The sequence below is a fragment of the Alternaria postmessia genome (genome assembly GCF_024291825.1).
Source record: "Alternaria postmessia strain BMP 2775 chromosome Unknown scaffold_19, whole genome shotgun sequence".
Lineage (NCBI taxonomy): Eukaryota > Fungi > Ascomycota > Dothideomycetes > Pleosporales > Pleosporaceae > Alternaria > Alternaria postmessia.
The window spans coordinates 220546-246629 of NW_026260092.1; the positions used below are offsets into that span (position 1 = coordinate 220546).

Below are 26084 nucleotides of genomic sequence, written 5' to 3' on the forward strand. Positions count from 1 at the left end.
ACCTCCCTTGGTTCACTTTTCACTAAGTCGCTTAACATTGTTCTGGCAAGCGCCATCTATCCAGTAAACCTCTCCTTCCGAGCTAGCCTACCGAGATGCTGTCGTGAGTTCCGTGGGGTCCTCAGCCCCATCCTACGGTCCACGCTGCCCTCAATCCGCCTATTCATGATTCACGTCACGTAGCAGTCACCCTACCAACGAGATTTCACGGCAAACTATATTTATACAACCAGCGGCTCTTGAATCTCCGCATCGTTCAACCCTCGACTTTCGCCTCGCAACATTCCGTACCCTTCGCTTTTGGATAGACCCCGTAATAAACCGTCCCATCACCATGCCCGTCGCAAGCCTCTTCGAGCTGGCTCGACAGCGCCTGATTAAGAACATCGACATGCTCCGAGATGTTGGCGATCTACCCTACTCCTTCCTGCAACCAGTCCTCCGATTCGTACAAAGCCCAGACCAGCTCCTGGAGCTCGAGGCAAACTGCCCACAATTACTGGGAGAGACGGGCGAGATTTGGCTCCGCTTCATCAAGCGCGACATTCCGGACTGGGAGAAGAAGCCGCACGAGCCGCGCGATCCTCGAAATTGGAGCAAAGTTTACCGCAAATTGAAGAAAGATGCGGAACTGGAGAAAGAGGCCGACAAAGAGGCCCTCAAGCAGCAGATGCAGGCGCTGCAGAAAGATCGCGCACAGAATAAGACACTGATTGTGGAAACCAGATTTGGATACGGTGCTGGCGCCAGTAAGATGTTCACTGGCCGGACTACCAGCAGCTGGGGCCAACCCTCGGGTGCACCTGCGAAGACTGGCAAAGCCGCCTTCGATAAGCTGAAGCGTGGCATGTTCGATCACGGTCGTGAACGCCCGAAGGCTAGCCACATACCACAACATCTTCTAGAGCAGAGGAAGACCACCGTTAGGCAAGCACCGGCAAGGATGGTTAGAATGGCGGAAAACGAAGCTCCACGAAGCATGGTAGTGTCCAGACAAGCTTCGGCATCTATCAACAACAAACCCGAATCTCGCCCAACGCCGTCGTTATCCGCAAACCGCCCGAATATTACACAAAGGCCAGCACCACAGCAGCGCAATCCTCCACCACCCACGCGGACGTCGTTACCGCCCGGGATGTCGTTCAGCGCACCCAAGCCAAGAGCGCCAAACGGACAGTCAGCGCCTGACCCGACTCTGAAGAGGAAAAGGCCAGAATATAACATGTTTCACACAAAGAAGAAGAAGATGTAAGGCGTTAATGGGGCTAGTAGTGGCATGACGTGTGTATAAGAGCTACACGTATAATCGGGCTTCTTGATACGGGTCACCTGGATGACCCAACATAGGGCTGACCACATTCGGTTTGTGGTTTCAGTAGCATCTACTTTCTGGAGTTGAATTCGATAAATTGGTTTGTGGAGTTTGGAAACTTATTCGGCGGCGTTTCACTTTTGGTATCTCCGTACTTTTGGCATATGACCATAGACCTCTCTTCACGTTTGTACATTTATCATTACCTTTGATCAGTCTCTCTTACCTCGTAAGAACAGTGATGTTGTATCCCTTGATGAGTCAAGAGCAAACCTCCCGCTGTCCAAGATCTCAGTGGTGGCTTCTTAAAGTGATAGTTTGCCTGATCATCAGAAGCGGACGACGACCCTAGTGTAAACAAAAGGGCAAGAACGTCTCAACCACGATAACAATCTTCTCTCACCGGCAATCGACTCAAACCCCTCACCCACTTTCTCCACCGCTGCCAGTATTACACTAACGACATGATTACTGCTCGTGACAGAGAAAAGGCGGCTCCTGTTAGAGCGTTGCAAATACCTTTTCGACTACTCGACTTGCCGGTTGACATCGTGGGCGGCATCTTCGATTATCTTGAGGATGAAGAACTTATCCGTATACGCTACGTATGTCGAGCGCTCAACGCCAATTCGGCAAATGCCTTTGGACGACGCTTTTTCCGTCACCTCATCGTCATCCTGCACCCTACCAGTCTTACCATACTATTTGAAATCTGCCATCATCCTGTATTATCCAAGTATGTCCGTCAGATCACCGTGAGCGGCGAACGCGTTGGACACAGCATATATAAGAATGCCAAAGAAGAAAGAATCCAAAAAGATCTCCAAGTCAGTGTTCAGCGCTCCGGCATGGATTCGTCGATCCTCAAACAGGTATTCCGCAAGCTTGAAAACCTAGAGATTGTTCAAATCGATGTGACGAGTTTCCATTATCACGTCCCCGAGCCCGACGACGATGGTATCCGGTGCGGACAAACTCATATACTTTCAAAAAAGGCACGGGCGCAACGCAGGCCAACAAGGAGGCGTGGAGACAGTGGCGTAAATCGAGTATACGACTTGGTTCTGCAGACTCTTCAGGAAGCCGATTTACACGACAGGATAGGGCTGGGTTTCCAATTCTGGAACGCAGAGTATTCCAACGACGACAGGATCACATTTTTCGACCTCGACTCCGCAGTCTGGAAAAAACATTTCTCAAAAGGAGTACGTCAGGTTTCGGTCTGCGGTCAAGTCAGTTATACATGGCTTCAAAAGTTGCTCAGCATGGCCTCAGATTTGCGCAAGTTCGAGTGTCACGGCGACAATACTTTCTTAGAGCTATCTTACCAGCCAGCTGGATCATTCCAATTCCACTGGCCTGGCTTCTCGCATATTCATCTCGAAGATATGTTTCTTTCACACAATGAGTGGACAAACTTCCTACGACTACATGCTGCGACTTTGAAACATATATCATGCTCATCCATAGGCTTTCCGCAAGGAGATTGGATCGAACCATTACAGATCATCGAGACAATGCCTCGGATTGAGTGCCTGTGGCTCTTCAGACTTCTCGAGAAACTACCCTACCCACATACATCGTGGGCTGTTAGGTACTGGAACCCGGACCAGGACGATAACGTCTTGCACCTCGTCGACCCGGGGCAGGTGGGACTTGCTCTTAGTGCCATGCGCAGCCAGCCGAAAACAACGATTATGGGCTATAGGATTACGAGTAAAGCAGGCGGAGTATATCTTTACAAGGTCGCGTTTGATGTTGGTGAAGCGGCATTGGAAGGAGATATCGTCTATCGAGATGGTGATTGGGTGTTTGCTGAAGTATCGGCAGACTTGTGAGAGCCTCTTCGACGCTAGAGGGAAGCCGGCCTATACAGACATTTCCTTGAGCTTGTATTTCCAGAATCCAGTATGATGGTTATGTTCGGGTGGACTCTGAGTAGAGTTACGATGTACTGCTTCCGTGAACTCCCCGTTGTTCATAATATGCATATGCATTTGATAGCTCGAATACATGTACCCGAGTCATCTAATCTTAATGCAGTGTTTTCCCCTCATCGCGCCTCATCTCCATCCCCGCGAGTTCAACAGGAGGCTGCTCAATCTCCACAGGATGATGTTTGTACGCCACCGCTCCTGGACCTAGCTCCTGGATGTGCTTTGCGTGCACCTCGACTGGTGTGACGGTTGTCACGCCTGTAAGCTCTGCAAAACCTCGTGCCCCCTGCAGACGTGCTGAGTTTCGCTTCTTCATGAAGAAAAACACTGCCAGTCCGACTATGATGCCCAGCGCTATTCCTCCACCGACTGCCGCCCCCACTATTGCGCCTGTCGACGGGCCCGAGGAGGCTGGGGGAGGTGGGGATGGCGACGGCGACGTTGTGGAACTAGGCGTAGATGTTGTAGACGGCGAGGGACCGATGGCACCAGCGTCACAGAAGTCGATGCTGTAGTATACGAAAGTTGAATTGTAGCAATCGATCGGTTGGATTTCTTCTTGGTAGCCGGAACAAATGTCGACCGTCGTGTCGTTCATGTAAATGGTGACTATACAGATTGTTAGCATAGCCGTCCGGACTATCGCGTCCTCATTCTCGCAAAGCACATACCAGCGCAGCCTGGGTCCAGTCCCACGACCTGGAAGCTCCCGTACGCGCCATTGCGCCTGAGATCTGTACAGGTGCCGTTGGGGTAGCCATTTGGTCCTTCGATACCTCTCAATGATTCTTGACAGTTATCATCGGAGAAGAGTGCGATCTGACTCGTCGCGATAACATGCGCTACGAACGCGCTAAGAAGGACGAAAAAGAGGTTGTTCATCGTCGCGATGGTGCGCGCTACTCTACCGGCAGATTGCGTATCGCGATGAGGCTAAACAGACTACCAGAATACGAGAGCGCCGGATCAGCTCGTGGCTGTTATACCTACAGCTGGCGAATGGGGCCAGAATCACTAGTCATTCCGAGCGACTTGGATTTATCTGCCCAGCTCTTGGGAGACGTATCGATTATAGCCTTACAGGATTGACCACTCTTTTCCTTGCCCCAGCATGCAGGGTGCGGCATGGGTAACGAGGGGCAGCGAATGGAGACGATCGTTTAGATTGCATGAAAAGCCACGAATCGTCTTTGCAGGATCCGTGTGCGGCTGAGATCCTTGTTTCAGTTTTGATGCTGCTAGCTGAACTTCCGCATGTCAGTGAATGGCGTATAATTGTTTGTGCGATGTTGCATCCTGAATGATAATGTTATTGTGGAAGCATGTACTAAAAAGACTAAGCTCGTGAGTAAAACTGTCCTGCCAGTCAAATTAGCTTGCTGATTGAGCATAAAATGAAGTATTGGCCGTTACCGCGGGTGGCTTACTGATCGTGGGTAATGGAGTGCCTAAACGATTTTGAGAGGATACGGGTCCTAATGCCGGGGCGAAGGATTTGGGGGGTACGTGTACGGCTATCGCCTCGAGGCTAAGACTCTACTGTAACATCCATGCAATCTTCACATTGCACTGCAGCAAAACCAGCACAACACCCTTCTCAATACCGAAGTTTTGCCATGTCTTCTGAGTCGCAGCCAAGGATTCTTCTTTTCGGTGCCGGTAGCGTAGGAACAGTATATCTGTACCTTCTCAGCAAGGTAGCTTCAACTACTGCCGTCTGCCGCTCGAACTACGAAGTCGTAAAGAAAGACGGCTTCACCATTAATTCGTCGATATTTGGCCAGAATCTGCACTTCAAACCCAACGTCGTACGGGATTGTGAAGAAGCAGCATCTCAATCGTCGGAGCCATTCGACTACATCATCGTTTGCAGCAAGGCTATCCCGGATACGGTACCGAAGCTTATCGCTCCTGCTGTAACACCTGGACATACGGCTATCGTACTTATTCAGAATGGCGTTGGTATCGAAGAAGAATACCTAAGGGCATATCCGGACAACTCGATCATTAGTGCAGTTGTGTATTTACCTGCCACCCAGCGGCCAGCCGGTGTCATTAAACACGGCGAAGTCGAGCAACTCCAAGTCGGAGCCTATCCATCATCTGCGGAAGCAACGCATGCGAAAAACTTCACAGAGCTTGTCACTTCTGCCGGTGCTACAGCGGAATTCTATGACGATGTTCAGCAAAAACGATGGTTCAAGCTACTTGTAAATGCGTCGTGGAACCCTATATGTGCTCTTGCTCTAAGCAAAGACACGGATGTACTCACTGCTTCGGAAGAAGCGAACGGTGTGGTTCTAGCCGTGATGCTGGAGATTCGCGATATTGCAGCTGCTCACGGATACGAAATCACATTGGAAGAGGTAAACGTTCAGCTCGGACGGGCGCAGGCCAGGATTCCGAACAAGTCCGGTATCGAACCCAGTATGCTTCAAGATGTTCAGTCGGACCGAAGAATCGAAGTAGAGGCTATTGTAGGTAACCCGGTCCGGATGGGTAAAGAGAAGGGTGTGGCATGTGTGCGGTTGGAAATGCTCTACATCCTCGCAAAAGCTTTGGATATCCAGATTGGACGAAGAAAGTGAAAGTCGGTTTAATTCAGGAACTGTGCATGTAGGTTAATCTCCATTTCACTCCGATTGTCTTACTTGGTCGTGGATGTTTATCATCTGTTCTATGCACCAAGTCCAGCGAGTCCCTCGTCAACGATGCCTTCATAGCACCATCCTTTGAGAGGGCGTGCTCCTCTACACGCAGATATCATTTAGGATCTGATGATTTGACTTCGATAAGTTCCATCTCTGGTCATCGTCCCATTCACTCCCCATTCGCCACCGATATTGCGCCAAGCCCTCCGTTTGTCCAGCACCGCAATTTGCGACTCGCTTCTGCCTTGCGATATCAGTGTTATTGTTTCCGTAGTGAATTGTTATCTGAAACGGACCCAGCCACAGTCGCAGCCGAAATATCTTCTTGCCCACGCACAGTACAACACATTTCCTCATCGTCCATCCTTCGCTCAACTGCGCGCAACCGTACGCCTAAACGCTCTAACTCCGATACCACGACTATCAGAACATTCGCAAGGCATTATTCGATCCTGAGAACCCGTCATGCCCCTCTTCCCGAGCTCATGTGTCGCACGTTTTGCTACCAAGATGCATCCTGACACTGTCGCTATTCTTTTCTGCCTTCTCCTAGTAACTCTCGGAATCGGCCACACCATCGTGTCCTCTGGAGTTGTTCCCAAGGTCATCGATTGTCTTAGCGAGTGCTTCGATGAACTATACTGGGAAGTAAACTATCTTTACTGGAACATCTGCTATGAATATAGCAATAACGGAGTCCCAACCTGGCTCCGCGTCCTTGGCCTCCTCACGGTCGGTGTATGTACACCACGTGTGCTCGCCGAGTTCCTTCTCAAGTTAGGCGTCTTTTCCGTCGTCCCCAAGAACAACCTCCATGAACTTGCCGAAAGAGGAGAATCGCAGAACACGAAGAAGGCTGCTACTCCTGCCTCCACCCCCGTTATACCAGCACCTCCAACACTAGCGCAAGAAAAACCAGCTCCTCCCGCATATCCACCACCCTCTCAGTTCCCCTTCAAAAACTTTTGTGGAACCGGCGAGTCATTCGCGCATCTTGATCGGAACAGATCGATGCAGTATCCAAAGATTTGGGGACAACTACGTTGCGCTGACCGCAGGTGGATGGCTATGTTCATGTATATGCCAGGAGCATATATGTCTACAGACGACAAGAACGTCGACACGGAAGATACTACGTCGAAGCCTCAGCATGTTGCGGAGTCTGCGATGAACAACATGAAGGATGATGTAGTTGTCACGCCTGCTCATAAGGCCGTTGAACTGTCTGTCCGATCTGCTCCCACGACGACACCAACGCCGTCTGCTTACACGTTGGCGCCTTCATGTGAACCTCAAACAACTACAACGTTCACTCCGGCAACTGTTTACAACTGTCTACAAACAGCGAATTCGGCAAGAATAACGATCGAGTACCACGCAAGACAAGCGCCTATTCTCCAGGCTGCGATGAAAGCTTTTCTTATCGCCGCCGATACCAAAACCGAATGCAGGTCTTCGGCAGGTCAGATCTTTAGCTTGATATCGAGTGCGGCGAATGACCTGAAGCCCTACTTCGAGAATGGTATGACTGCGGAACAGTCCTCCGGTCTTCGTTGGAACGCCTCCATAATTGAGTTTTGGATGTTCTTAGTTCCTGTAGGCTGGTACATTCAAAGGTATTGGGGCCCGGAGCTTATAACCTTCCTCGAGCTATATCGTGAGTTCGCAAACTATCTGGGTTTGGAGGAGATGACCCAAGACTTGGATTGTACTGAGCCCCTACCATCACCACAAGCTCTCCAAATCGTGGTACAGTCAACTCAAACGCCCCGTGATCACCCGCCGCAGGTGGCACAAATGCCCTCGTGGTCGACGCCGCAGCGCAATGTAGCGGTAACCATCTCTAACCAACTGATGTCGTATCAGCCAGTGGTTCAACAACAGCTGCCCCAACCTCCTCCATCGGGTACGCAATTTTCGCCAGCATCCAACATGCAGACGCCGCCCCACAACGCCATGGCTACTGGATACAACCCGACTACTGCGGACCCCATCGCATCGCAGTCGCAAAATACGCCGAACAACCCCGACCCCTCATCAGTACAAAGCCAAACGCTACCGCCAGTGGACTTCAAAGATATTAACACATGGTCTGGGCTGAGTCATAAACAGCTGGAGCAGCTCGTACCGAGTTCTTTTGGGTTCAAAACGGATATGGTCGCTGGAGATACATTTTGGAAATTCACTGCTTCTGTTGACTTCCATGAGATCTTGAATGGTAAAGCGCCCAAACAAAGAACTCCTGATTCTGTGAAGGCCAGTTTGGAGAAGGTAGCGTTGAGCTTTAAACGCGCAGCTGTCGTCCTCCGACTACAGGCGAAACTCGGGGACTACAGCAAATACAGCGATACATCTCAGCCTACCATCAGTGATATCACAGCACTGATAAAACGGGCGGCACAAATGACAGATGCTTGTGGTGGTCTCGCGAAGAACGACGCATCCCTGAGAAATTGGAAAAATGCATGCGTCTTCTTCCACAACGCCGTGTACTGCGAGGACAAGGAGGTTGGCGACATACTCGATCGACACTATGACGATGGCGTGTGGCCTCGTCTCGAGAGGACATGGGAGAAGAACAGAATGAGATGGATGGACAACTGAGTTCTTTACGTGCTACCGCCAAGAGTACATAGGCATCTCTGGTACGCGCTCTTTATCGCATTGACATTTCTGCAGCTTCTAGACGCGTCCCGGTCTCAAATGACTGGCGTTTTGATCAACGTGCATAACAGCCGTATACTTCGAGGTCTATTTTTGATTTCTCCTTTGTGTACCTTGCGTTCCAGCGAAGATACCCAAGTCATACTCACAGTATGACCTTTGTTTCTAGCGTTCTTGTTCTTAGCAGTCAATATCGGGTCAGCGCATTCGCACCCGCGTTTGTATAGATAGAAGATTTCAATGTCACATCATTGAAGCGAGGTATTTCTTGTGAAATCTTGTATTAAGAAACAATCCCTAACTAGATATTCGAAACAAAAGTAGTGTACATGTATCCAAGCAATCCAGGCACGATCGTCTCTTGACGAGATACATTATTCGCGCCGTGTTGGATGAGGCGACAAAACGCGCTTAGTCGACCTAAGCAGCGGTAGGGTTGACGTCGGAGCAGATGAGAGCCTGGCCGAGGATGGGGATGAGGCAGCACTTGGCCTGCTGACCTGAAGAGGCGCATCCATCGATGAAGGCGTTGATGGTGGTGGGGGTGACGGCAGCTAGGGGAATGTTAATAATCTGATTGTTTGAGAGATAGAGGATGGGAAAGTCATACGAGGAGCGCAGTCCAAGTTGGCAAGGTTCAAGACGTCGGTAGCGCAGCAGACAGGAGTGCCGGAAGCGCAGAGTCCAGCCTGGCGCTCATCGAGGGGAGCGGCGAAGGCAGTGGTGGCAGCAAAGGCGAGAACGGCGGTGATGGTGAACTGCATTTTGAAGGTTGGTTGGTTGGTTCTTGAAAAGAAGGAGGTATTGGTTTGGAAGTGTGTTGTAGAGTTGTTGATGTGGATTGATGGTGTGTGATGATGTTCCAGTTGTCGAGGTCTCATTGCCCTCTTTATATGTTCTCAACCCTCAATTTGTTCAAGGTTCATTTCAAGTACACCACACTTGATCGCATTGACATCGTCATCAAACACCAGCATTCCCAGAGTACGATCGTCATCGCCGCCAGGGGATCAGGTCAGAACGGGAATGCACGTCCATAACGGTCAACATAACGGTAACGGGGTCCACCTGGCGTCCCCAACTTCTTCATGGCGAGTCTGTACCCGGTAAAGAGTGACGTCGATCGAAGCGGGTTCAGCTTTAATGTTCCTGGCTGATCCTGTTGACTGGTTGGTACCGAGGGTGGAGCATCTGTTAGGGCTGTTGATCTCGAAACGTGCACGGCTGGAGTTGCTGTCGCATGAGGAATGGATACTGTTAAATGTAGATCGATACCGGAGGTTTAACTGTTCGTGGTAGGGATCAGATACTGAATGCGAGGTGTTTACAGACTGGGCATCTTTTGGCTGCCCCTGGCGCGTAGTTTTGCGGCAGGGCGTCCTAGCTGTACGACCGGTGGTGGCACAATATTATTATCGAGCCGCTCATAGGGGCTTGCGACTGCCCCGAATATTGTCATAGGGCACTCAGACACCACCTAAGATCTGAGGCTTCAGCGCCAGTGACGTACATAGAGCTGGGGTGCCGGCTAACGGAGCACTCGCTCACAGACCTTGCATGATGCTCATCTCCGAGCGTTAAGTTCATAGTCAACTCCTGCATAGCCAAGTTGTTTTATGTGGTCCATTTACACGGCATTCACGATGGGAATTGTATCAATGCAAGCATGGGAATGCTCCCCGACATTCTGGTCACAGCTTCGCCATCTCTCAATGATCGACTTGGTGGAGGCGAAGCCCTGATGTTACCCACATCATGCGTTTATCTCAAATCTTTCTTTAGCAACCGGTAGATCTCCAGTAACTGATGAGCCACAGCGAACAGTGGCAAAAAGCTCTCAACCGCCAACGCGTCGCTGAGGCGTGCTCGCATACAAGGAGGGTGTGTGACGAGGTCTAGAAAAACAATCGAAACGTGGGGCTAAGGGGTCTGACAGGGTGCAATGACGAATGGAAATCTAGAGCCAGCTTCCAAGGAAAACCCTGTAACACGATGAAAACCTGGTGATGGTTCGGTTAGCGGGTGATATAGCACAAGGATGAGAATGTATAGGCATGTACAAACAAAGAAGTATATCGGATTCTGCAGTTCTCGCAGGGCTGGCCGTTATATCCGAAAACTCTATTAAAGTTCAGGTAAGGCAATCCGTAGTCATCCGGTAGGCACAACGGTCGATTTATTCGGTCCTAAATCGTCGAAAAGAACGTCTTCAACTCAGGAGAGGTTGTGAAAACGCTTGGAACGGAACGTTGCAGGTGCATGCCCAGGCGGCCGTTAAGCCCCACACGTCCACGCCTTACCTCATTCAGGCGTGACAACCCGACCTCGCTTACATGGATCTACGTCACAGCAGGACCGGTTCCTGACAGCGCAACAAGATCTAAACAAGTCGTGCAGAAGGATTTACATCATTACCATCTGGAGAGCCAATAGCACAGAGCGCTCAATGTATCTGAAGTAAATTCTTTCAGGCGAATTGCATTCTTCCACGCGATCCTGTCAACGCAACAATGGCGTCCTGGCAGCAGTGGCGCAGAGGCGAAACCGCGAGCGGACCCTCGGCAGCTGAAGGCGGTAAGTGTAGTCTATGTAGCGGACAGTCGGCAAACCTGACGCGACGCGACGCGATGGGAAATGCTGGGGAGCATGCTTCCGCGTCATGATGGGTTGTGGTTATGCGCAAGCAAAGTTCAACACACATAAGGGTTTTGTCACCATACCCGAAGCTCCTCGGCAGCAGCTCATGCTTTACGCTCCTCCTTTGTTGCGAAATTTCACTGAAACACATGGCAACAAGCCTCATTTTTGGCACGTCCATATCTTGAGATGCTAGTTCGAACTTGTCCACTGTTCAATGCGAACTTGACCAACTTACCCTTCACACTGTTTGCATCAAGACTACAAGGCCAAGTACGTTCGGCGCTGAACAGTCGTGAGACGACGAGGATTATCGAGACGCAACAGCAGTATTGAGCGACAGATTGAGTGTCTCGAAAAGCCTGAAGAATGTCAGCGGATCAGGCACCTAACTGACCATGTTCACTGCAGGAGAGTGCAACAATTCAAGGATCTCGCAATAGTGCGTAAGCCAAGACGCCTCCTTAGCCACCCTCGACTGATGGTTGCATGGAGTCAATATCAGATTCAGCTCCTCCGTCCTCTTTTGGAGTTCGCTTGACCATGTAAAAGGTAAGGTAGAGAGCATGAAAACACCTGGAACTTGTTTAGCCACCGGGCGATATTAGATCTGTCCGTGGCTCAAGACTTTGTTCATTGATAGAAGAGGAAACGCAATGAACGGGTCATAGCCGGTGTTGATCGGTGCGTCGAACTGTCTAGTGCTGACCAAAGAGGCACTCACGTCCGCGTCACGAAGCGACATATAGGGAGTGTTTTCGATCCTCGGCGTCATAGCAAGATTGAGACTGCTATGTAAACCCGCAACGGCCAAGAATGTTGTGAACCAGCTATTGTCTCACTGACAGTCTAGTTGTACAGAACCATGAAAGCCGTCACCAAGCTGCTGTCTCATTCAGAAGGACATGTACAGTCCCAGCAACGATGACTATACGGTTGATCTGTGTGCTAGCGACAGCCTCCTAGAGATTCACAGGCTGAGTTTTAGATCAGATCGTTTGCTGAGTGCGTGCTTGCAATCATTCCACGACATGCCTTGTTGGCTGGAAGGCGAGACGCAAAGTCTAGACTGACGACAACGACGGTACCGTGTACGGGAAATCAGGCAACGTTGCAGATTTGCTTGTAAAATCTCGTTGAGAATATGCGGTACTGGTATCAAGATTCTCCAGTGTCGGTACGACTAAGTGGACAAACAGAAGGATACAAAAAACCAAAGCGAACACTGTCTTCATTTATTGCGTAAGCTCGAACAATCGTGACAGAGACAACATCGCCTGCGTCCTGATTGGAGAGAAGGCTACGGCAAACGAGTGCATGGCGCTTATCCCAGTGCAGATGCTAACGCTGGACAGGGCTCTGACAGAAAGACATCGTAGCAACGAAACGAGATACTAGCCTCCGCTCAGGTACTCCAACCGTTCGCAACGGGCGGATCTACCCCAGATCACTCGAAAGCTTCTAAATATCCCCAGAGCTAGGCCTGAACGATCCGGCGAGCGTTCGGCTGGATCCCATGTCTCAGCGCGACGGTAGCACCACACTTAGGCACGTCCTGGAGTGCATAGGGCTGAGATATCTGGGGACTAGTCTCTGTGCTACGTCTGGGCATGACTAAGAGTAAGTCCAGCTTCCAACGTCGGAGGGAAGGAGAGGAAAGATGGTGCGAGGCTACATGCGAATGTGGTACATGTACGCTCTCTTGCCTGTGGAAGGTGTTGGGCTGTAAAGGACGGTTGTAGCCCCTCTATATTGTTACGCCAATGGTATCTTGTTGGACTGGTTGGTTCACTCGGCATGTACTGTGTAGCCACAATGCTGAAGCTTGTCCTTCACGATGATTGCGGGAATGTTGCGATGGCCAGAAGTCACGACAGGCTCTCAAGCTGGGTACGTACGGAACACAACTTCAGCATTACCTCGGTCTTCTAGTCTCCTGGGTACAACGGATGAAGAGCTCTCTAACCGCCGGCTGGAGAATGGGGTAGGATGGAGAATGCGGTGACATGCGACGGAGTCATGATAGGCCTGATGGGGTTTTCCGATGGGTGAAGTCTGATTCGCACAACGCCAAGGCCGTCACCCGATGAAGGGCCGGCCCTCACACTATACCTAAAAAATGTTGCCGCCACGAAGTTCCCCGAAAATGATACAGCTAAGCTGCAGATTTTTCCTGCTGGGAACGCAAGGAACGGCCAAGCTACACATTCCACACGGTAATCCCGCGATAAGCATTGCCGCTTGTACCTTCGCGATCAAGGGGACGCGAACTGGCGGCGCCAACCCGCACGTAGCCGACCTAATCCCGGCTCGAAAATTTCGATCACCCTACCGTCACGGTTCAACTTCTGCATCTTGCGCGGCGAAACGAGTGTGTTGCCCGCCAAGTGGAGCGACGATGAAAATTTGGACGGTCGACTGGCTTTCCAGAGCGTGGAGTACGCCGACGGCTAACATGATGGCTCATGGAGTATTGCGCGATGACTCCACTTCCTGTGACCGTGTGTTTGATTGAAATATCGATTTTGTCCCTGGCTCTTGCGCCTTTGACATCAACCATCACGACTTCGTTGTTGTTGTGCACCTTTTGAAGCTCAAGCCCTGTCTTCGGGTTCTTTGCCGACACCACCACCAACATGGCATCCGCCTCTGAGGAAATTACGCCCAAGATGGACCAGCGGTCGGACAAATCGGTCTCGCACTCAGCGAGCGACGTTGAGAAGCAGGCCGCTCCCCCCAAGGATGAGCTACAGCGCAAGCTTTCGTCCCGACACTTGCAGTTCGTAGCTATCGGTGGAACAGTAGGAACTGGTGTCTTCATCGCCAGTGGTGGCTCCATCGCTACTGCTGGTCCTGCTGGAGCACTTTTGGCTTACGTTTTCGTTGGTACCCTGGTCTACTCTGTCATGCTCAGTTTGGCTGAGATGGCTACCTACCTACCCATCTCTGGTGCATTCACACAGTATGCTGCTCGTTTCGTCGACCCTTCGCTAGGTTTCTCCATGGGATGGATTTACTGGTTCTCCTGGTCTATCACATATGCGCTCGAACTCACAGCCGCCGGTCTTATCATCCAATGGTGGGACTCGGACCTCAGCATCGGCATCTTCATCACCATCTTCTGGGTACCGATCACGGCTGTTAACTTTTTGCCCGTCGATATCTTCGGAGAATTCGAATTCTGGTTCGCGCTGATCAAGGTCGTTGCCCTTGTTGGCTTCTGGATCTACGCCATCTGCATGAACGCAGGTGTTGGTGCGCAAGGCTACATCGGCTTCAAGTACTGGGACTCCCCCGGTGCTTTCGCCCCTTACCTGGCCGAAGGACCTGTTGCCAAGTTTGTCGGTTTCTGGGCCGTTCTCATCCAGGCCGGTTTCGCGTACCAGGGTACTGAGCTCTGTGCTATCGGTGCTGGAGAGTCCGCAAACCCCCGTGTTACCATGCCTCAAGCCATTCGCAAGACTTTCTGGAGCATCTTCACCCTTTTCGTCTTCACCATCTTCTTTGTCGGTATCCTGGTCCCATACGACAACGAGGCTCTCCAAATTGGTGACACAAACGCTGGCTCATCGCCCATGGTCATTGCTTTCCAACTCGCCGGTGTTTCCGCCCTTCCTGATATCTTCAACGCCATTCTGCTTACCGTGGTGCTTTCAGCCGCCAGCTCCAATGTCTACTCCGGCTCTCGTATCCTTGTCGGTCTTGCGGAAGAGAGGTGTGCCCCTGCGTTCCTCAAGGTCACAAGCAAGCGAGGTGTCCCATACTGGGCAACTGCAGTCACTGGTGCCATGGGTCTGTTGGCCTACATGAACCTCAGCGCCAACGGTGGAGAGGCGTTCAACTGGCTCCTCAACATCGTGTCAGTCGCGGGTTTCATCGCCTGGACTTGTGTACTGGTCTGCCACATTAGCTTTATGCGCGCACTCAAGGCCCAAAACATTGACCGCGACACCCTCCCTTTCAAGTCATGGGGCGGCCGTCCTCTCGCCATCTACGGTGTTACTTTCACTGCCATCATCACCATCACGCAAGGTTTCACCGCATTCGTCCCGTGGAGCACTGAAGACTTCTTCATTGCGTACATCAGCTTGATCCTTTTCGCCGTCCTTTACCTTGGCCACAAGATTGTTACCAGGAGTAAATTCATCAACCCTGCCGAAGCCGATCTTCTTACTGGAAAGTTCGAGGATGAGATGAGCGAGACTTGGGAAGAGTCATCTGCCTCAGGATGGAAGAAAATGATGAGCAAGTTCTTATAGGCATTGCTCCATGCTTAGACCTTTGCAACGAAAAGTGTTTTGGATTCAATCCGATGGCATAGCGCAGCGTTTAGAGCATTGCATGGCGTTTTGATTTCTAGCGTTTAGGTTGCAGATACCAATGTTAATGTTTACTCACTTCACACATCACTCCCTGGTCGTTTGTGTCTAGTCCTTCGATTTGGAAAAAACATAATTTCACTTGTGTTTATTCAGCTGTGTGGCTGTGCGATGATCATCTTGATCATCTTCAGTCTGTTGATCTACACCGCCACATTGTGGCTATGTGGCCATGTTCATCCACCATCGCGATCGCCCATACAACATGCTAGGCTACTAGGTATCAAGTCCATCATTGTACGCCAGTATTGCGATGTTCGTCTAACGTCCATCAGTAGGAAAACAGGTTGGGTTGATCACTGAAACTTGACTGAGGTACGACACGCGCAGAGTGACGTGGTGGGCGTCTTGAGCCAAGCCTGCAAGTCGAAGATCGTACTGTTTTGAAACCTCAAATTCATATTCTCATGTTGTGGTATCATGCTACATTGTCGTACAATCCAAACATAACTCCGTCGCTAAGTAAAAACATCGTGATCAACTCAAAACTAGGTCCTCGCCTCATTACGCGCTGACCGCTGGCTACCACTCACAATCACCTGAGATACCTCGTCTTCCCTCTTCTAAGACCACAGCCTCACAACTTCTACAACACCCAGTCCCAACGCAGCTACCTGTAAGACGCGGCTTGGCGACAGCATGTCTGGAGCAGCGCTGCTGGAGTTTCCCCCACTTCCCTTGCCTCCTTTTCCTCCTTTACCACCGCTGGATGCTCGTTCTTCGAGCTGGACTTCTGGCGCTGTAAGCACATCGCGTGCTGATAGTGCGTTGCGGAATTGTTCGCGAGTCTCGATGGTGACAGGCTCGGCCACCGCGTCTGGGTTGGCGACAGGAGCCGGGCTGGCGAGCGCGAGAGTCGCAAAAAGCAGAGTTGTTGCCGCAGTAAACTTCATTATGGATGATGATTGAGGTAGGTTTTGAAGAACAAGATTGCAGGGGCAGCGGTATAGAGGTCGGAATTTTGTAGATTGAGCACTTTATCAAGATTGCTTGTTTGATAGATAAGTCGTTGGAAAGATACTTTCGTATTACTTGGAGCGTACTGCGAATGTTTTGTAGGAATGTACAAGAACAGCGGCATGTGTTGCATTTATGTATTGTAACTACAAGCGGTGTGCCTTATGATGCACACCATGGACGCCTTACACACAGCCTGTGAGATCGCCAACACAGCCTGCTTCCAACCTGTCGCGACACCTGTAGTGGTCTGTGACGTTGGTGAAGTTTGCACCAATAGCGACAGCTCTATGCGACCAATCGTAGTCGGCGGGGAAATTGGCTGACGACTTGGCTTTCTTGGCGGTCAGCTGAACAAGCGTCCTGTCCCGCCTTTGATCGCCTGTTGACAGAGCTTGTAGAACCCGAGTTGGGTATCGCGTCGTGTGTGTAACTCATTCGACTTCCAACCAATCGACCTTCTTAACAAATGACAGCCTTGAGGGATACGTGTATCCTGGTATAGGGTTACGTCTTGCCAGCTATGCGGCCAGTGAAGATGAGCGGAGGGATCATCCATGTCCTGGTAGTTTAAGCCATCCAAGGTTGTGGCTGATGGGGCCTTCGCGAGCGTGGAGTTGGTTGTGTACGAACAACTAGCAAGACGTTCCCGAGCGCGTCCCGTACGACCCCGATAGATTCTGTTTGCTCTCTGAAGTATACTGGTCCTTGTCCTGACTGGCAGGTATATGCTGGAGGCGAATGGGCCATGCGCGTGGTTTAGCTGATGAAGAAGGAGAGTTTCGCATTGCCTTTGGAAAGAACTGCCGTGCCATCGGACGAAGAGCAGCAATGCTAACGAAGATGATTCCTAAGCTGCATTCTCCTACTGTCAGGATAAGACATACGACACTTTGATCTAGACGTTTGTCAGCTAGTGTCTCCGAACTGCATGAACACCATCCACGCAAGTCCTGCGGCTAATCGATACGATGTGTTTCTTTGGTTGCTAGATCCGAGAAGGCCCTACTGCTGACGCTTGAAGTAGAATCTTACTTACAGGTGATATCCAAGACGCGTAACTGGTGTAGGTAGGCAATGCGAACAATACCTACAATGCATGCACTGCGGTGGGTCAGCATGGTTCGACAGCATGCCATATATGCTTGTGACACACCTTGCACCTCCTGCTAAAAGCATACAGAGAATGACTCGTTGCTTTCTTGGTAGATTCAACTTCCAAAGATGGGATAAGGGTAGCACAAAGAGGAGGAGATCCGTCGCGACATTGACGGCGGAACTAGCATAGAGATAGCTCACGTAATCCACGCATACTGGTTCAATAGTGAAGTTCCACGCTCCTCGGACAGGACGGCACTGGAAGATGGTGACAAAAATTCCTGTAGATGCTTTAGCATGTGTGAACATGCGGGAGGCATTGTGTCTTACCCGTAATGAACAGGCCTAGAATGATCACAGATATCGCGTACAACGCCGCGCGGAATGATTTGTCGGGGATGAAGCGAAGGTACTGTGATATGATGGCGAGTTTCGTTAACGCAATAGCGAAGCAGTATAGCACCTGGCAGACGAAGAGATACTGCAGTGCATTAGTCGCTGCTCTTTGACTTCGGAATGTCAAACTTTCTGGCTACCGAACGCTAGCTTGGAACGTGGCCCTCGAAAGTGTGCTTGTACTTACCAGTATACAGTTCTTCAGTGTGTCAAACAGCGTCGGTATAGGCAATAGCCAAATATGTCGCCCAAGACCATGGTGAGTTGCTACGGTACCGTCAGCCCGAATCAATATACCAGATGGTTGCTGCTTACCTGCGATGCACATTCCCGCTAGAGCGACCGTGAAGACCGCGGCGAAGATGATGAGGACTGTTGTCCATTAGCCATAACCTCTTGTTTTCTGTTTAACACGTACCATCGTCTAGAAAGATATGCCGAACGTATCTTGCTCTAGAGAAGATTCGTAGAGCGACAGTCAAGACGACCAGGGCGATAAAAACGGTGCAAGTTATTGTAACAGCGCCAAGTCGTGATGAGTGGTCGCTGAAATCGAACTGGCTGATATCGACTTCGATGCCACCGAAGTAAACGGGGTCCAGATTAGGTCCCGACTGGCTCGCCATCCTGCAGGGACTTGGTGTTTCCTGACAAGGTGATGAGAAAGAGTACGTTCTGCATCAAGATGTATGAAATGAAGAATCCCATGGGGATTTGAGTCGCCGAAGAACTGGGCCGCGACCGGCGCATTGTTAGAGAGGCGAACCGCCTGCAATAGATGCGTAATAGACGGGTTGTAACTTTGATCGTCCTTAGTGTCACCTAAGACCATGTGGCGTCTTTCATAACTTTGGGTGAGACCATACTATTATCGGCCGACTACCGCCGGTGAACGCAACACTAGAGGTTAGTCCAGAACGTGGCGAAGCTGTTCCCCGGATGAAAAGCAAGATGTGACCCAGGTGCTTGGAACTCTATACTGGGTAGTGTGCTGAACAGACTTTTGATGCCTTTCAAGCTGAACTCGTGCTCTCGTATCATCGGACGGCAGGGCCTCTACGATGCAATGATAGATGAGTTGTCTACCGATGTTAGGTCCCGAGGTTCGAGCTATTGAGGGTGTGCGGGCCTGCGCTGTGCGGCTAGGTGCCAACCTCCTTGATTCCCACACCCTTCTAGAGAAGAACGAGCCCACATCACCTTATGCAGGCACCAGTAGAGTCGATGACAGGTTCAGGGCGAACCGCACCGTTGCTTTCACAACCAATCATCTACGTGATTGGCCATGATAAAGAGACTGACAGGACATATACCTAAGACATAGTGACCCAAACGTTTCGGGCGGCCATGCATTGTCGATCCTAGATGGGTACAATAACCGTGACATCAAATTAGTAGCGCTCTGTGCAGGGCCGAGGTCAAATGGTCTGTAGAATCGCTGGCTGACTTGGGCATGGTGAAAGTCTATTGCAGATGGATCTCCTGTGGCGTCATTTGATCCGCGATCGCTCCTTTCCGCGTTCTACGACGGTAGGCGATCCCATTTGTCGGCAACAGTCACTAAGATAGTTGTAGCTCTTCAATAGTTGCTCTCTCCTTCTCGCCACGCGTTCAGGTGGTTAAAAATTTGATAGGGTACCAAGGTAGGTCGCACACAGCAGGTGGTGATGTGATTTGGCTGAGAGGCGAATATTCACCATTCCGATAGCCACGCGGTGGCAGCGATGTGTTTCGATGAGAGATCTGAATGTGCGGGCAGGTGCCTGACAAGCAGACCATGGCGCCGGACTACGTTGACGGCGTGCGACGATGAGTGCGGGATGAGGAGAGAAGCGTACTGACGGGACGCATCCTGACGGGTCGGGTTCGTGTCCGGGATGCTGATCCTGTGGGCTCCACAGCACGGACTTCAACGCCTCTTCTTCCCACCAAGGTCGCAATCATCCATCTCTTAAGGTACCCGTGCATCTCCATCGATTTGGCGCAAACCTCCATGAATCGCGAACATCTCCATGCATGCGCTCATTTCCACAAATGTATCGTGCACTGTTACATACCTTTTGTGTTGAGCTAAATCTTCTCATCCCCGCGGCGCTCACTAGTCGACATGTTCGCCCAGCAAATTATCCATGGGTGGCATAACCTTTCCCCGAGTCTTCCTCACCAAAGTTCAACGTCCTAGAACTCACCTCATATCCGAACTGGTTGTTCCTGCGTTCTTAAGTGCCTCCCAAGAGCCTTCCAAGAGCCCCCGCATACCTTCATCCTCGGTATACTCATATGTAGTTCATTGCGTCATATGCTGCCCAACCGGGCTGAACCATGCCTGCCACGCGGACATACAATCAATGCATAGGTATAACTACACCTCAGGAACAAGAGATGCATGGCTACGTACCCCCGGCGGTGGTGGCTTCCGCATCTTGGCGACATCGACAACAGCGGAGCCCCGGAAGACGCGTCTCCCACCGCACGTGGGGAGCTTGGCCAGCGGAGACTCAACAAAAAGAGTGGCAGACTGAGGCCTGTAATAAGTAAGGCCAAGTTGACAACTGCCCAAGTATATGGGATAGAAGGAGGCTGAGTCGCCGACAAGACGCCCTAATGATGCCGAGTTCGAATGAGCGATAGGTGCCGCGACAACGCCGATGCTTGAACCCGGAGCCATGGGCGGGAATGTCGTCTTTGACGTGCGCTATTCTGAGACATTGGTATATATGTGGAGGCGGGGTAAGGTATTCTTGCTTTAAGAAGCGTGATCTTGTTTCTAAGGTATCCCCGAACTTATCTACAATCGGTAGCTGATATACAATTTGTTGTTGAACTACACTCTGGCATCCCCGGCCTTGCTCGACTCTTTCAATTAGACTTACAATGGCCACATCGACAGACCCGACTGTGCCGCTCCCCACCACGACCGACAATGACGATGATGACGACGATGATGTGACTTCTCTCGCACCTGGACCACCTGGACCACCAGCCCCAACACCGAACGCCTCTACAACATCAGCATCAGCAACAGCAACATCATCATCACCGCTGTCATCTCTAACGGGCGTCCCCACTCCAAATTCGACTGATGCCTCAATTTCCCCAGGCCCAGCTGCCACGTCCGGAAACAGCGGACTTAGCGCTGGTGCCAGCGCGGGCATTGGTGTGGGAGCTGCTGTTGGGATAATTCTACTATTGCTAGCAGGCTGGTTCCTTGTACGGAGAAGACGTTCTGGATTGTTGCGCCGTCTATCGAAAATATCCGCCGTCAGCAGCGGCACTACGCACGACCTAGAGAAATCCGGGATGGGAATGAGCCCAGAGATTATAGAACATGGAGCGCTTGGCCCGGCGGAGATGGAGGCTGGAAATGCAAGTGAGAGGCGCCCTTCTGAGCTCGCCAGTCCCGTTGTCCCTGTGGAGGCTGCTGGTGATCGAAGATTTGCTGCAGAATTGCCAGGCTCTGAAGTTCCCCCAGCAGGCGTGAGGAAGGGAAGTAAGGAGCGGCTGTTTCTAGATTCGCCGATTGATGAAGAGGAAGGCCGGTTCGAGAAGGATTTGAGACCAATCGACGAGAAGAAACCACCATTGTGATAACAGACATGTTGTATGCTAGTGTCTCGTTTATCCATTATAGGCGTCATCGGAATATACCCATGTTAATCCATCCGTTATGGCTGGCAGTGTCCGAGATCCGATAGACCTTCTTGTGTGCGGCTGAGAACGTCGACGGTTCTGTCATGTTTGCTTTGTTTGTGGAAAGTCCCACAAGGTCGTCGCTCAAGTGTTTGTGTTCTCGCGATGACCCAATGGGAAATGCGCATTTGGAGGCGGTGAGATTGGTGAAGCGTCCTGCGAGGAATAACACCATGACGAGCGTAGTAATGGTGAAACCTCGCCAGAAGAGGCTTCAGGTGGTGAGACTGTGAGCAGTGGTAGGCGCGAATATACGGCCTCAAGGGTAGGGCCTGAAGGCTCCGGCTCAAGTGCCATACTCCACGTTCTCCATTGCTCGAGTTTCTGGGCGTACAACTCTTCCGCTTCTTTCGACTTGTCGTGGTGGTTGTCATTTCCGTCCACTTCTTGCACAGCAGTATCGCCGTGCAATTCAGGTATATGACCTGCATCCAGCTCGTAGATGATCTGAGCATCTACTTCGACAGGTGGTGGCGGTGGTGGAGGTAATGATGGTGAAGACGCAGGCGTGGCGGCCCACCAAGCCTTCTCTTGCGGTCCGGCTTCGGCATCCATGATCTCTGCCTTTGTTGTATGGAGTTGTGCTCTTCGAGCTAGTACTCGGTTTCTCCGTCTGATGGCAAAGAAGGCGAGAATGGCAATGACGACGACCGACACGGAGCACGCTACTCCAATGGCAATACCACGCTTGATACCAGGGAGAGCCAAGTCGGTTTCCAGAGCAGTTTCTGCCTCAATCGTCGTCGTTAGGTTTGAGGGTCTCATAGTGGGCGATGGTGCGAACGTCGCCATGGTTGCGGAATTCACTTGAAGCTTCGCATATGCATGAGACGTGGAAAGAGGAAAAGTTTAATGCTTCATTGCAGAGTGCGGCTCTCGGGCATATGCAGTACATGATCGGGACATATTGCGGCGCAGTTGTGAAGCCTGCATGATCGCCGCACCAGCCTAGCAACAAAACCATGCCAGAGGTGGCTTCGGCGGCTACAGCTCATGAGACTGGGGGTGAACACGCTGCTCTGGACCAACCAAGCCCCGGCGCGTAGGGGCAGTGCAACAGACATGGAACGCGGCATAAGCCTCTGTGATGGGTATCACGATAGTTCTCGCGTGGTGGAGAGGAACTGGGGCCGGTAAGATGTAAGGGGCATGAGGCTGAATGCTGGTGTTGCGGCACCGTAAGCGTGGTTGCGTAACAAGGCGTCACGTCATCGTCTGCCTTCTGAGCATGAAGCCTGAGCAACTACGGATACCATGCTTTCATCAATCGAACGTTTGTACTCAGGATGTCTATGTCGCTTTGCACCAGTCTTCTCTGTAGCCGTGAGTGGTTTATCCGATGTAGGGCAAAGCCTGGCGCTAAGCGAGCACCTTCAAACCACATCCTGCCCAACTCTGCGACTCTGTCCTGGCATGGAACAAAACTTTGTTTTCTCCACCACCCTATCCCCGGAAACATGAATTGCCACAAGCTCGGCTTTCCCGCCTGCCGCTGTCAGCCACGGGTTTGACGGCAAGCATCATGCTGCTAGGCTGCCTCGGGGTCGCGGGGATCTCAAATCGCTCAGCCTCGCTGGCAGCCTGAACCTCAGTTTGGAAGCGGCCCCATACTTTGACGTGTCTACCTAGTATACAAAGCTTGTCTCAATAAAGATACTTCTGTCGGTGTCTAAAATAACCTTCAAGGCGAGTCAGTTGTTAAGCTGCCGTTCGTAGTAGCAACTGTTCAGAAGACGGAGCTAGATAGCTAATCGTTCACGATTTGTCGACATTGCCATGTGGTCTCCACGCCGCCTCAATGCAACCTGTGCAACCGGAACTCTTTGAATTTGACGCTCTCATTGTGAGGCAGAAAACTCAAACGGCTAACATGATAGCATGTGAATCTGTGCAAAGCAAGATGTCGCAGAAGGAAGGCTGGAGTGGAGAGTCGGTCTAGGTCCAAGATGGATTAGCGCAGCAGCGGATGACGCTAGGCCGAGCCTCATCCATGTCCCCCAACGCGAACATCGGCGCATTGGTTCCACGGCGACACAGCAGTTTAACAGCTGCGCGCATGCGATATTGGTTGATGCGCATGGGCCCAGCATGAATGAAGAGGACGACTACGAGAATGGCAACAGTGAGAATACCCAGCCCTCTCCACATAGCTGTCGACTGACGGCGCGCAACAGGTTCCGCCGAGGAGGAAGATGAGCAGGAAGAGGCAGATGCCATGGACGTAGATGAGGAAGAAGAGGGCGACGATGGGGATGACGGCGACAACGATGACGACGACGCAGAAGGGGATAACGATAACGACAACGACGATGAGGACCAGGACCAAGATCAAGACCAGGACGAGCCCGACAGCCCTTCACAGCGACCGCGCGGTAGCATACCCAACGGAGGTACGCCTGGACAATCAGACCCAAACCCTGCCGTCACCTTCACATCGCCCAGCCCTCGGGCAGCGGCTTCAGGCGTGCTCGGCAATCTGCCCTTCCGTCCCAGCGTGCGACAAGAGGCCTTGAACGCGCCCATGTACGATATAATACCCACCATCGCCGCGCCACACAGTACCTCGATCAACGCCATTACGGCAACACCGGACATGCGGTGGGTTTTTAGCGGCGGAGCGGACGGCTACATACGCAAGTTCAATTGGGTAGACACGGCCAATGGAAAGCTTGCCCTGACCGTGGCCCAGCGGCATCCTTTCGTTGACTCTGTCACAAAGGCGGGAGTGCTCTTGTCATACTGGGAGAACGAAGACAGTGCCGCAGCCGAGACCTTGTCTCCTGTATACTCGCTCGCAGTCCACCACCAAGCCCTATGGCTGCTATCGGGTCTGGACTCGGGAGGCATAAACCTGCAATCTGTACGCCATCAGGAAGGAACACGCATACATACGCTCAAGAACCACACCTCGGCCGTGTCCGTCTTGACGTTGTCGCAGGACGAGACATCAGTATTGAGTGGTAGTTGGGATAAGACCATCAACGACTGGGACTTGAATACCGGCCAAGTCAAGAGGAAGTTCGAGACTAGCGGCGGTCAGATCTCCGCAATCGAGCAACGGCCGCTATCTACGCTCCCTATACCGCAGGACACCGAAACCCTCCCGCTCTCCAACGGCACTTTCTCTTCCAACAATGCCGCCCGACCCCGACCCAACGGCATCCTCTCCAACGGCGTCGATACAAAGCCCGTCATACCAAAGGAGGAAGGCACAGAAGATGCTCAAGGATCTCCAGACGACTCGTTGTTCGGAGACAAGGACCAGGACTCGTTGTTCGGCGACGGCCAGGAGAACAACCTCTCAGCCACTCTCCCTTCGTTTGGGGACGATGACGACGAGTTCTCGAGAGCCATTGCGAATGGCATACAGCAAGCCGACGAAGATGCCAATGCCGATATGGATATGATGGACATGGGCGGTCCTGTACAAGCACCCGAGGAGCCAGCTGCAGAGGAAGCGAAGGAACCCCCAGCAGCCGCTGAGACACAACCAACAGCAAACGGAACTGCAGACGCCCAACTCAATGGCACTTCCAACGGCCTGCCACATGCAGAGGATACCGAGAAACCTGCTGCCACGTCCGCAAACCAAACCGAACAGCCAGCTTCCTCCGAGACAACCTTTGTCGACGCGTCAATGGACGGCACATTACGTATCTGGGACCGCCGGCAACCAAACCCGGTCGCACGCATAACACCACCACGAAATACGCCCCCATGGTGCATGAATGCATGCTGGTCACCAGACGGCAACTTCATCTACGCTGGTCGGCGAAACGGCACAGTGGACGAGTACAGTCTACACAAAAGCCTACGAGAACCGCGACGAACATTCAGATTCCCCAGCGTAAGTGGCACTGTAAGTGCCGTCCGGGCTATGCCCAATGGACGACATCTCATTTGGTAAGTTGACCACACCCCCCTTCATATGCGCACAGATACACGTGCATCGTGAGACAAGTGCTAACGTACACCAGCGCGTCATACGACATCCTGCGCCTCTACGATCTCACACACGACGAGGCAGGCCCGAAAGCCGGCGCGGCCGCAACCCCCTTCTTCATCGTCCCCGGACATCGCACCGGCGTCATATCACAATTATACCTCGACCCAACCTGCAACTTCCTCATCTCAACAGGTGGAAACAGAGGCTGGGAGGGAGCATCCACCGAGGTGATGCTTGGCTACGAGATCGGCATCGGATCTTAGCATGGAAGCGTTCTGATACTATACCCATTGTTCGCGGCGTTTGGAATGGCGTTCCTTGACAAGGTGGTTTGCGTGGACTTTTGTGATTGGGCAATAAGAGTAAAAAGTCAAGAGTTGAGAGTTTAATGTGTAAGGATCGTGACTGCAACGCGTG

The 26084-nt window shown here is 51.7% G+C and overlaps 11 protein-coding genes across 11 annotated transcripts; 6 read left to right on the forward strand and 5 right to left on the reverse strand.

Moving 5' to 3' along the window:
• Positions 1-334: 334 nt before the first annotated feature.
• Positions 335-1252, forward strand: J4E82_004172 (uncharacterized protein; the record flags this gene model as incomplete). The annotated part of the gene is made up of 1 exon (XM_051730453.1): positions 335-1252. One exon carries the CDS (start codon positions 335-337, stop codon positions 1250-1252), a length of 918 nt encoding a protein of 305 aa, XP_051589792.1.
• Positions 1253-3346: 2094 nt separating this feature from the next.
• Positions 3347-4131, reverse strand: J4E82_004173 (uncharacterized protein; the record flags this gene model as incomplete). Its single annotated transcript, XM_051730454.1, has 2 exons — positions 3347-3858; positions 3921-4131. 2 exons carry the CDS (start codon positions 4129-4131, stop codon positions 3347-3349), a joined length of 723 nt encoding a protein of 240 aa, XP_051589793.1.
• A 734-nt stretch (positions 4132-4865) lies between these two features.
• Positions 4866-5837, forward strand: J4E82_004174 (uncharacterized protein; the record flags this gene model as incomplete). Its single annotated transcript, XM_051730455.1, has 1 exon — positions 4866-5837. The coding sequence occupies one exon, from the start codon at positions 4866-4868 to the stop codon at positions 5835-5837; it is 972 nt and encodes a 323-aa protein (XP_051589794.1).
• Positions 5838-6365: 528 nt separating this feature from the next.
• On the forward strand, positions 6366-8504 carry J4E82_004175 (uncharacterized protein; the record flags this gene model as incomplete). Its single annotated transcript, XM_051730456.1, has 1 exon — positions 6366-8504. The coding sequence occupies one exon, from the start codon at positions 6366-6368 to the stop codon at positions 8502-8504; it is 2139 nt and encodes a 712-aa protein (XP_051589795.1).
• Positions 8505-8984: 480 nt separating this feature from the next.
• Positions 8985-9328, reverse strand: J4E82_004176 (uncharacterized protein; the record flags this gene model as incomplete). Its single annotated transcript, XM_051730457.1, has 2 exons — positions 8985-9118; positions 9175-9328. The coding sequence occupies 2 exons, from the start codon at positions 9326-9328 to the stop codon at positions 8985-8987; spliced, it is 288 nt and encodes a 95-aa protein (XP_051589796.1).
• A 4509-nt stretch (positions 9329-13837) lies between these two features.
• Positions 13838-15460, forward strand: J4E82_004177 (uncharacterized protein; the record flags this gene model as incomplete). Its single annotated transcript, XM_051730458.1, has 1 exon — positions 13838-15460. The coding sequence occupies one exon, from the start codon at positions 13838-13840 to the stop codon at positions 15458-15460; it is 1623 nt and encodes a 540-aa protein (XP_051589797.1).
• A 683-nt stretch (positions 15461-16143) lies between these two features.
• On the reverse strand, positions 16144-16473 carry J4E82_004178 (uncharacterized protein; the record flags this gene model as incomplete). Its single annotated transcript, XM_051730459.1, has 1 exon — positions 16144-16473. One exon carries the CDS (start codon positions 16471-16473, stop codon positions 16144-16146), a length of 330 nt encoding a protein of 109 aa, XP_051589798.1.
• Positions 16474-17172: 699 nt separating this feature from the next.
• J4E82_004179 (uncharacterized protein) lies at positions 17173-18657 on the reverse strand (the record flags this gene model as incomplete). The annotated part of the gene is made up of 7 exons (XM_051730460.1): positions 17173-17435; positions 17577-17641; positions 17694-17916; positions 17966-18116; positions 18219-18298; positions 18347-18403; positions 18450-18657. 7 exons carry the CDS (start codon positions 18655-18657, stop codon positions 17173-17175), a joined length of 1047 nt encoding a protein of 348 aa, XP_051589799.1.
• Positions 18658-20905: 2248 nt separating this feature from the next.
• On the forward strand, positions 20906-21619 carry J4E82_004180 (uncharacterized protein; the record flags this gene model as incomplete). Its single annotated transcript, XM_051730461.1, has 1 exon — positions 20906-21619. The coding sequence occupies one exon, from the start codon at positions 20906-20908 to the stop codon at positions 21617-21619; it is 714 nt and encodes a 237-aa protein (XP_051589800.1).
• Positions 21620-21805: 186 nt separating this feature from the next.
• J4E82_004181 (uncharacterized protein) lies at positions 21806-22486 on the reverse strand (the record flags this gene model as incomplete). Its single annotated transcript, XM_051730462.1, has 1 exon — positions 21806-22486. The coding sequence occupies one exon, from the start codon at positions 22484-22486 to the stop codon at positions 21806-21808; it is 681 nt and encodes a 226-aa protein (XP_051589801.1).
• A 1323-nt stretch (positions 22487-23809) lies between these two features.
• J4E82_004182 (uncharacterized protein) lies at positions 23810-25930 on the forward strand (the record flags this gene model as incomplete). The annotated part of the gene is made up of 3 exons (XM_051730463.1): positions 23810-23843; positions 23896-25624; positions 25699-25930. The coding sequence occupies 3 exons, from the start codon at positions 23810-23812 to the stop codon at positions 25928-25930; spliced, it is 1995 nt and encodes a 664-aa protein (XP_051589802.1).
• Positions 25931-26084: the final 154 nt, after the last annotated feature.